At 38.9% G+C, this 10,960-nt stretch overlaps 1 protein-coding gene and 1 long non-coding RNA gene across 2 annotated transcripts in view; one reads left to right on the top strand and one right to left on the bottom strand.

Annotated features, from left to right (window-relative positions):
- The first annotated feature begins 157 nt into the window (after positions 1–157).
- sult1st6 (sulfotransferase family 1, cytosolic sulfotransferase 6) overlaps positions 158–10,960 on the top strand; it is a 16,175-nt gene continuing 5,372 nt past the window's right edge. Inside the window, exons 1-3 of the mRNA XM_008436777.3 lie at positions 158–259; positions 8,777–9,290; positions 9,914–10,042. Coding sequence (XP_008434999.1) covers positions 9,104–9,290; positions 9,914–10,042 — 316 coding nt within the window. The 5' untranslated portion in view covers positions 158–259; positions 8,777–9,103. The remainder of the gene's footprint in view (positions 260–8,776; positions 9,291–9,913; positions 10,043–10,960) is intronic.
- LOC103481374 (uncharacterized) lies at positions 2,317–3,193 on the bottom strand. The gene is made up of 3 exons (XR_001777643.2): positions 2,698–3,193; positions 2,551–2,615; positions 2,317–2,459 (listed from the first exon to the last, which is right to left on the bottom strand). It is a non-coding gene; the product is annotated as an uncharacterized LOC103481374 (long non-coding RNA).

Genomic DNA, 10,960 nt, shown 5'->3' with positions numbered 1-10,960 from the left:
TTATTCACTGTTACTCTCTCTTTTAAACTTTAATGCCTCCTTTCTGATGATTTATTGATGGATTTCATTTGACTGCATGTTTCCTCCCCTGAAAGCCAGAGCAGCTCTCCTGGAGCGGCAATGGAAAGCCAAGAAAAACATCTGTGACCTGGTATTAGAAATATCCCTGATGTGGACCCGTGGAACCGAGCAGCTTTAAATCAGCCAACGCTCACAGAAGCATGCTTCACTTATTCAGCCTGCAGCTGGGTGAAAAAAGGTAAAGATTTTGCTCTTAAAACACTGTTTTTATCCTTAAATACTTTAAACCTAGCAGTTCATCTATTCAGCATCAGATATGTTTTTATTCTTTGCTTTCGCATGAAGCTTGCCTGTGCATGTTTTCACTGCTTTTTTAGCTGTGTCGCACATAAAGCAATGATAAATAAATGAACAGATGTTATAAAGCAGGTCAGTGACACGCTGAGTTTTTAGTTCAAGCTGAGTCACCAAAAGGAGCTGATTGAAAAAACATGAATGAAACAAATCTCATATTTCTGTTAAGAACTTCGCAAAGATAACAGCATTTTACTGTTTTATGCACTTGTTCTTGAATCATTTTATAAATACTAGATGTGTAATTTTATATTTTTGTTTGTTTTGCCCTCTTGGGCTCATGCATGAATGGGCCCATTTTTAGTGGATGAATGCTGCTACTCATCTGCTACTCATATGTATTTATACACTTTTTATAAAAGCGTAGCGTCATTCTGACTGAAAACAGAGCAAAAGGTGGCCACAACATCCAAAATGGAGATTTGGAAAGTACTTGAAGAAGCCAGGAGGAATATTTCTCATTGGGTTACCAAAGGAAACCACAAGAAAACTTACCAATAAGCCACATGAATGTGTTTCTTTTGGGGGCAGAGATGGATGACGATATCAGAAAAATGTCATAGTAAGGAGTAAAATCAACAATATTAATAATTATATTTCAGAATTATGGGCACTGAAAGCATTTTTTGCATATTTTAAAAAGGCAAACCATACATAGTGCTCATGTGACGTCACACTTCTGGGAACTTTGTAGCTGACAGCCATCTTGGTAGGTATCCGTAACTAACTGTCATGACACTTGCCATGGAGTTGCTATGACAACAGTAAACAAGCCACATTGTCTATATCAGTGTTTCCCAACCCTGGACCTCAAAGCACACTGCCCTGCATGTTTTAGATGTTTCCCTGCTTCAACGCGCCCCATTCAGAGGATTGAGATTCAGATAAAGCTTGTTAATCAGCCACTAATTGAAATCATGTGTGTTTTCAACATGTGATCCCAACCAGCAATTGTCACCACAATTGATGTGATGATCCCAACCACAGCAATTTTATCAATATATATAGTTGTCAATAAGCTCTCTTTTTGTTGATCTCGAAGCCATGGTTCATCTATGCTTTGATCTTTGTTTGCCTACTAAGATGGCGGATCAGTGGCGTGGATCACTTCCTGTTCAAACTGTCTACACTAGAAATTACCCAGGGTGGCCATATTAATAAATACAAACACTGTTGTTGCTTCCTTTGGCTTAGTGAAGGACAAGAGAGTATTAGTTGGTTAATAAAAACCGTAAATTAAATCAATAAATAAACACCAGCTAACGTAGAAAATTATTTTAGAGAAATAAACAGCATTTAAAATTGGCTTGTTTTATGTTGACTTTTGTGAACCACAATCTCATTGTTATATTTTTAGGTTTTATAGCAAAAAGAGAAAAAATAAATCACAGGACATAAACAAGTTTTATTTACCTGGACTAAGGACAAAATTGCTCTTTGGATTATAAAGAATCATATTGTGTTAGAATGGCCTAATCAAAGTAAATATTTAAAATAGGAGATTTTGAGACAAAACTTTTAAATTGCTGTTCCTTTCTGACTGAACTCCGCTTATATTTAACAATGGGGAACAATTTTCAGTTTTTTATTTAAAGATTGAGAGAGGCTGAAGAAGTGAACTGCAAAGTTTTCAACCTTTTATTTGTAAAATTATTTTGTAATAATTTTTCTTCCACTTCTCATTTGTACATAACTTTATGTTGGTCAATGTCATTAAATCCCTAAAACGTATTTTGTTTTGTGCAAGTCCTCTGCCATCCACTAGGGGGTGCTGTTAAATCCTCAACACCAAACGGTACACAGGGAAAGACTAGAACAAGTCTTGACCTGTGAAGTCAAACAGGAACATAGACAAAAGAAACAGATAATATGAAAGAGGTGAATAGCAGGTTAGGTGGGGTTACTTTCAAATGAACTGAAATGTGTTACGACCAATTGTGGTGCAATAAAACAACCAATATAAAAAGGACAATATTTATTAGTACAAAATAAGAGGATGTATATTTGCAAAACAATAAGTAAACAAAATAAATGAAAAACAATGGAAAAAGGAAATCAAAAGGAACAGCAGGGTGCAGCAACAACTGCAAAACAAAGAAACAAAAATTACCAAAACGCCTATTAAATCTTTGAAATATAACCATGCAATTCAATAAAAAATTAAACAAAGCCTACCTGCAGCGTCGATCAACCACACGCCCAGGTAAAGCACTTGTCCAATTACAACATGTAGTGTGGCCCTATATAAAGAACACCAAACACTAAGTTGATATAAATCAAATTAAAAGAGTTTTGTCTTTACAATAAAAAGCACACACAAACCTGATGACAAACAGTGGAAGGCGTGGGCCAACACACCTGGTCCAACACAGAGGAGATTGACAATCTGCCACCAGTCCCGACAGCTTCCCTTTTATGGGCGCTCGAGATGTGGAGGCAGCGACCCCTGGTGGTTCCACCTGTTACATTCCCCCCCATCATTATGCATCGGCGACCCGACGATGTACATAAAAAACTATTGCCCAATAACTGAATCATTTCTTTAGCACAGGACAGGGCAGCCTGTAAGGGTTGGAATGCTGTCCGGCAGTTTTCCGAGCTGACCTCCTCGGCTCAGGGATGATGGCGGTGTCAATCTCCTGTGCGGGCTTTTTGCCAGAAAGAGGCTGATTATCAGAATTTACATCTACAGGAATAACATCATTCTCAGCCTCTGATTGAATCTCAGATTCAGGCAAATCCACCACTGGTTCATCACCCACTTCATCACCCACCTCAATATCTGTCCGCACATCTTCCAAACCATTTCCCTGATATCCTTCCCCCCACTATTTTCAGGGACACGTCTAAGCTCGACCCTATGGACCTGACGGAGGGGCCCCTCCTGACCCACAGGTGCTATAGAGTACACTACCCCTCGCTCAGAAGGTGGACGAACCACTTGATAGGGAGTTGAATCATAAAAATCCTGAATTTTGCTGCGACCCCTCACTGAATGGTTTCTCGCATACACCAAGTCTCCTTCCAGAAAATCTGGCGCCACATCCTCATCCTGATGTCTCTGAGCCCTTCTACTCTCTACCTTTTGGCACACCATTTCATAGGCAGCATGGAGTGATTTTTGGTGCTCTTCAACCCACTCTTCCAAGGGCAGGTCAGGTCCTCCATCACTCTCACCCACACCCACAAATAAATCCACAGGCAACTGTGGTTTTCTACCAAACATCAAAAAGTAAGGCGTCATACCAGTGGATTGATGGACAGTTGTATTATATGCAAAGGTGACTTGGGTAATATGCCGGGGCCACCTGCGTTTCTGTTCAGGTGAAAGAGTTCTTAGCAAATCATGTAAAGTGCGATTAAAACGCTCACACTGCCCATTCCCCTCAGGATGATAAGGAGTGGTGCGGCTTTTCTCAATTTTATAAACTTTGCAGAGCTGATGAACCAACTTACTCTCAAAATTTCTCCCCTGATCAGAATGAATCCGGACAGGGGGCCCAAAAAGTTGAAACCAGTGCTTCACCAGTGCCTCTGCAACAGTACTGGCACGCTGATCTTTTGTGGGGACAGTCTGTGTAAACTTTGAAAAAACATCAGTCATTACAAGGACATTTTCTCTGCCGTCTGTAGCAGGTTCTAAAACTGTAAAATCTATTGCCAGAATCTCATTAGGTCTAGATGCTTTAATTGTTCCCATATAGGTTTTAACTTTGGGCAACACAGCCTTTGACACCACACATCTCTCACAGTTTTTACACCACTGCTCTACATCTGAGTACATATTGGGCCAATAAAACCGGGACCGAATTAGCTGCAAAGTCCGCTCCACCCCCTGATGGCCATGATCATCATGAAGCGAACGGAGGACACCTTCCTGCAAACACTGAGGTAACACCACCTGTTCAACCTCAGTCTGCCCATCAGAGACCTGAACACAGCGATAAAGGATCGATTCTCGCTCCCTAAACCGATTCCACTGCCGAACCAATTTCCGGGTAACTTTATCAAGGTCATTCCTCTCTTTAGCATCAGGCATCCTACCCCTCGTCCAAAATTGCATAAAAGAACCGATGTTGGGATCCTTACGCTGCAATGTACACAGGTCAGCACCTGACAAACCAGGTAAGACACTGATCTCTTCCTGTACTCCAGCAAACCCCTCACATATACCAGAGCCAGCCCCTGCTTCTCTATGTGTGGTATGCTGACGGGACAATGCATCTGCATTGGCGTTTTGAGAACCAGGACGATATTTCAAAGTCAAATCGAACGCTGCCAGTTCCGAAACCCACCTCTGCTCTGTTGCTCCGAGCTTTGCTGTAGCCAGATGACTTAATGGATTATTATCTGTAAAAACTGTGCATTTATTACCCAGCAAATACTCTCTGAACTTTTCTGTAACAGCCCACTTAAGCGCAACAAGCTCCAACTTCATGGAGCTGTAGTTATTCATATTCCGCTCGGTGGGCTTCAGACTGCGACTAGCGAACGCTATAGGGCGCAATCTACCCCCATGATCTTGAGAAAGTACTGCTCCTAACCCCGCATGGCTGGCATCTACTTCCAAAACAAATGGCTTCTGGAAGTCTGCATAGGCAAGAACAGGAGTTGTTATTAATGCAGCTTTGAGCTTGTGAAAACTCTGCTCACACTCCTCATCCCAGAAGCCACCCAAGGGCTTCTTGGGGGTTTTGCCCTTTTTTCCAGGAGGGAGCATTCTAGCAACAAGACGGTTTAAAGGGGAAGCCATGTTCGAAAAACCACCAATAAACCTCCGATAGTAACTGGCAAATCCCAAAAATGAACGAAGTTCAGCTAATCTGATAGACCTGTTCCACCTGTTACAAATGCAAATTTTATAGTAGTTTATGACTGTTTTAAGATGTTGAAAAAGAAAATAAGAAGCTAAGGCCAGTTTAAGCAACATTATTTCTTGAATGCTAATTTTATTTTTCATTTCTTTATTATTTGTTTTTAACTATGTAATTTTCACATTATTCCTGAACAAAAACATATTCTGCTTTTAAATGTAAAGGCAATGTAACAGTACATGTATCACTTCTTACTTACTATTATAACAGAAAAATTGCAACTATTAGTGTGATTTATGTTGATGCTCTTATTTTGAAATGTAACCGGACGTTTGTGTTTTGTTAAGGAAGGTGGGAGGAGAAGTTTATGGAGACGCCGCTAATGTCGGAGCAGCTAACACAATCTCCGTGCATATTAAATATTTAATAATATTTAATAATTGTTAAATATTTTTGATACTCTCGTTTACAATAGCTAGCTCTAGAAACTAATTAAAGAAATGAAAGTCCGATGCCAGCGAAGTAAGCTATCCAAAAAAGTAAAAAATAAAAAAAGTGGAAGGGCGGACGTTAATTTCGTCCAATCAGATGTCCTCCTTGAGAAACGCCTACCATGACATCTTAGTCCAATCGTGTTGCGCCTGATTTTGTTCGTCCAATCAGATGTTGCTCTTGAGAAACATCTTCTTTAGAAACATTACTTCATTTTCAGATAAGATGTTTGCAATACTGAATATTTTGGTATTGATCTGACACAAAGTAGGGTCTAATACCAATACCGATACCAAAATTTTTTCTATCAAAGTTTTATATCTTCAATTTAGTTCCAATTTTAAAATATTTTATTAATCCTAAAGGAAAATTAAATCTTGTTGTAACTCATTAATTATCAACCTTTTTGACCTTTAGGTGTTTTCATAGTTTTTCCTTTGAATTATTTTGTCTTAAAGAAAATTTATATGCCTACAGAATACTACAATATACTGCATGCATTATTTTCTACAGGAAGAACAAAAAACATCTAAAAAGAAATACAGAGGATAAACAAACTTAATATCTCTTCATAGAAAACACACATGCTAACTTCCTCCAATGTAGGAGTTCCTTTCATTCTTTAAAAAGCTACATTTTGAGTTTTTGCACGTCAAGGCCACATTTGGAGACATTGTGGAGCCTCATCAAATTCAAATCAAATGTGGGACATGAGATCGTAAATGATCCTTTTTTTTAGTCCCTGTTAGATCCGTGCTGCCAGCGCTCACACAATGAGCACGTAATCTTTATCTTTCTCACTAACCTGTTTGTCACGTAGTGAAGGAGGGGAAGATGACTGATAAAAATCCATGCATGAAAGACGTTGGCTTGTAGCACAAGCTCAGACAGAGCAGAGAAAACAAGGAGCAGCTTTCTGCATAAAATTTCACCAGCAGGTCTAAACTATCATTTTAAATAGGAAATAGCTTATTTTGTTAATTTCTTATAGATTGACTTTTTTAAAACTCAGTTTTTGTTGTGTTTGTTGGCAAAACTTTCCTTTGTTACATTTCCTAAAGAAACCCTAACTGAGTGTCATGAAATATCTGCAGTTTGCTCATTACAGGAGCAACTGTCATGGTAAATTTGGAGCGTTTTGATTTTTTCAGGGTGGAATAGCTAAACATTATTTAACAGAGCTGGAACGATTAATCGTACCAATCATGATTGCTTAATAATCACTTAATCGTTAAGTGGAGTTTACAGACTCAGAAAAAGTCAATTTACTGAAAAGACAACATATTTAGATCAGTAATTCGGCCAAAACTGTACATCAAATGTATCCATTTCACAAAAAAGATAAATAAATCTTTGTCTGTCACACAGAAATCATCAAATGGCAAAGTTTTAGTTACATCTTGATTAAATTCTGTAAATAAAAAGCACCATTTTCTTTCAATTATTAACCAGTTAATCCAAACGTTAATCACCAGATCAGCCCTATAATATATTAATGCTAAGTCAAGCAGAAATGGTTTTTCACATGTTGAAGTTAGAATTATTATTTTAGCTGCAAATGCATCCTTTGGTATAAAAATGATCAACCATTGACTAAATGAATGTTGCTGCATTTTAGAAAATAAAATGTTTATTTAAAAAAAAAAGGAAAATATACATCATATTTTTGTTTTTTTAATGTATTTTTAGTATTGTATAAAATAAACATAAGTGGTTAACTAAAAAACATATCATAAAATGAGCCTTTCATATCAGTGAATATCAATGATAATTGATTAGATTTTTTGTTTCAAATATCTGAAATACTACCAAACTAGTGATGTGACTTTCCCTGTTTTAACCACGGTTTTCACTTCACACTATTGCTAGTGGCAAAACCTTTTAAACTGTTGCTGGGCAAGTTACTCTTCAGGTTGTTGCTGGGTAACCAGAGAGTGAGTTGCTAGGTAACCAGAGAGTGAGTTGGTTGATTCCATCAACCTTGCTTAGCTCCTATGAGTGGCTGAGCATCTATGAAGTAATTTCTCTGCCTACATCTCCCAGAATGCTGTGCGATTGTGAATCAGAGTTCAGTGAAATTATTGAATATTCTATCTGACATATTATTTATCAATATTGATCTCATGGCTGTCACGATACACATTGCTGTTGGTTTATTGTAGGTTGTGTGGATAATTTTGATCAATCCCCCCAAAAAACTCAAAACTTCAACGTCCAATTCTTTCTTTCAAAGATCTGTGAAGTTGTATTTTATAAAATCACTCTGTCAGCTTTAAGTTTATATTGTCCACATTTCCACAGTTTCTTAAAAAAGAAAAAGGTCCTAAACTGTGTAGCAGTTCTTTGTTTTGCGTCTCATGCAACTGCTTGGCTGAGCTTATTTACAGAGAAAACATTGTTTCTACTGTCAGCCGGATGTAAAGACTGGAAATCCTGGAATGTAAAGTCTAAACAGCCGCCTGGGGCTAAAAACGACGAAGCAGAATATGCAGAGATCTGAAAATATCACACTAATTGACCTGGACATGAAAAATGTGTCTATTCCTACAGGCATGTAGGAAGCATTGTTTTCCAGCATGGACTGGCTTTGTGTTGACTTTGAAAGGGTCCAAAGGTGTGTTTTAGCTGGAGAGTTTCCACAGATTTCCTCTCATCTTTTACGAAGAACTTGTGATTTCTTCGTATTAGTTGAGAAGACTGAATGACATTCGAGCCGTCCCCCTGGAACACTGTGCAATTACACGATGTTCTGTGAAAAATTAAACCCATCTGTCAGGCATGTTTTCTGGCTGCACCTCACGTCTGAGTGGCTCTTTCGGCTCCCTCCCCTGCCCCTTCCTCAAATTACAGGGGAAGCGGTTAAGAAAAGTGTGAGAAAGAAGTTGAATTCATACGTAACTGGGTTTGTTACATAAGGGTACTTTAGTGTAGATCACAAGGAGATAAGAACCTGGTACAGGCACTCAGGCAGCCGGGTTACAAAGATATAAAGAGAAGGGAAAGCAAGCAAGCACATTTCAGGAGATTGAAGCAATTTTACTGAGAAAAATCTTCTGACAGGTTGTTGATTTTTTTATTTATTTTTTTGCTTTCAGCTTCTGGGGAGGATTTACTCTCAAACAAGAAATCCAGAAGACAGAATCCTGGGAGGCAGGTAACAACGCAAGGAGGAGACAATGGCAGGGACAAGGAAGTATGCACACTGACTGTGGGCTTGCCGGTCACGCAGGGAGCAACAGTCAACAGTTGTAGTTCTTTGTGTGTGGAAGCAAATCAAGCTTGAATGTTGACAGAGCCAGCGCCCGGGCGAGCTGCTGAAGTCAGAACTTCGGGGAGAACGACCACACCGGCTTCACTTCTTCAGCCATTTCACTGCTGAACTCTTTTCTGACTTTCCTTGCCCGAGCGGAGCGGCGTCGATCATGGCAGATGAGAAGGAGTTATCCTACAAGGAGGCCATAGAGAAGGCCAGCTCCTCCATCACTCGCTTCCCTCTCATCCACATCAGAGGGATTCCTCTCATGTGCCACATCGCCAACAACTGGGACTCCATCTGGGCTTTCTGTCCTGACCCGTCAGACCTCCTCATCGCAACCTACCCCAAAGCAGGTACAGCCTCCAGACACAAACGTGGTAAAAATTAACCCTAAATCTCTGCATCTATTTCCCTGAACAAGAATGTTTGATGAAAGTTGCTGCTTGTCATAGAAAACTTGGACTGCAAGGAAAAAACTCTCACCAGTCACTTAGCGCTCACCTTGAGGGAAAATACTACATCGCAAAATACAAAACTCTTACAGAGTATTTTGAGTGTAGTTTCTTGTGCAGTGAGCTTGTTTTAAGTGAATATAGTTCCTTAATATTGATGAAAATTTTCTAGTTCCATTGGAAAATGATTTCACATATACCAAGAGATTTTTTTCCATTTTACAAGTGACATAATCTGCCAGTGGAACTAGAACTTTTTCATCAATATTAAGGAACTATTTGCATAAAAAATACTTTTATAACTTGCTGAAAGGTTACCTGTAAAATAGTTTTGTCTTATTTCAAGTGTACTTAGATTTTTGCACTAAATAAACCAAAGACATTTGGTATGATTTTCTAGTTTTGCAGTGCTGTGATGTCATTGACAGGGTGACTGAGCACAATTTCTGATGCAACGTAATAGATGGGAATCAGTGTTTCATATTCTTGATTAATGATGGGATTCTGTATGTCTTGGACCTTAGGGACCACATGGACTCAGGAGATAATTGACCTTCTTCTTCACAACGGAGACGCTGAGGCTTGCAAACGAGCTCCCACCCCGGTCCGGAGTCCGTTCCTAGAAATCTGCTCTCCACCCCCGATCCCGTCAGGTGTGCATTCATCCCTCTAATTATTGTTCCTTCATTTTTAATTGGGTTGGGAGATTGTGAAGTGTTGTTAGCTTGTTCTTCTGTTTGTGTTGTGTCAGAAGCTGTAAAAACCATTTATGGGTGATGTTATCATACGATTATTCCAGTCTAATGCACCTCAATGCACTATTACCCTGTAAGAATTTCCCTTCAACACGATTGTTAAAGTATGTGGCTCAAACATTAATAGATTTAACTCTTTATATTTCATGAATTTAAAAACTAACCGCAAAGTTGTTGCAAAGTTGTTTACTTTGCAACAAACTTCAATGTATTTTATTGGAGTTTTATGTGTTGGAGCAGCGAAAAGTAGTACATAATTCTCAAAAGGAAGGAAAATAAGACATGTTTTAAAAAAATTTTTGGAACAAAAAAATTGGGTTGTGGGATGAACACTCTAACTCAATGTTTCAACCAGTTTCCTGTTTTTTTGGGGTGTGTCTCTACAAGCTCTACAAGAGGCAATTACCAGAAAAAATAACATTTAAATTTTGATGAAAAAACTTTTGATTATCAAAACGCTTGGATGAAATTATCATCCAAGCGTTTTGATAATCGCTTGGAGTTCCAGCCAGTTCCAGCCGATTAACTAATAAAAGCCGCTTAGACCTTATTTTATAGTGTTGTAGTTTGGCCGCCATCCAGCAGATGGCGCCACTGGTAATCATTGATGGGATCCGTTGATACAGAAGCAAAAGATGGCGGCCATGCCAGAACGGTATGGCCGAAAACAGTGGTTCAGAATCAGGTGTGGGAGGCAAAAATTATTTTATTCTGTTTTGTTTTGAAATATAAACACTCGACAAGTTCCTTAATTTATCACCATAATACTCACTCACTCGGTCGAGCTGCTACTTGACGCGCAACGTCAGCATATTA

Source organism: Poecilia reticulata, chromosome 19 (assembly GCF_904066995.2).
Source record: "Poecilia reticulata chromosome 19, P_reticulata-male-v2, whole genome shotgun sequence".
Lineage (NCBI taxonomy): Eukaryota > Metazoa > Chordata > Actinopteri > Cyprinodontiformes > Poeciliidae > Poecilia > Poecilia reticulata.
Note: the sequence above shows the minus strand (reverse complement) of the source record. Positions and strands in the feature narration are given on the sequence as shown.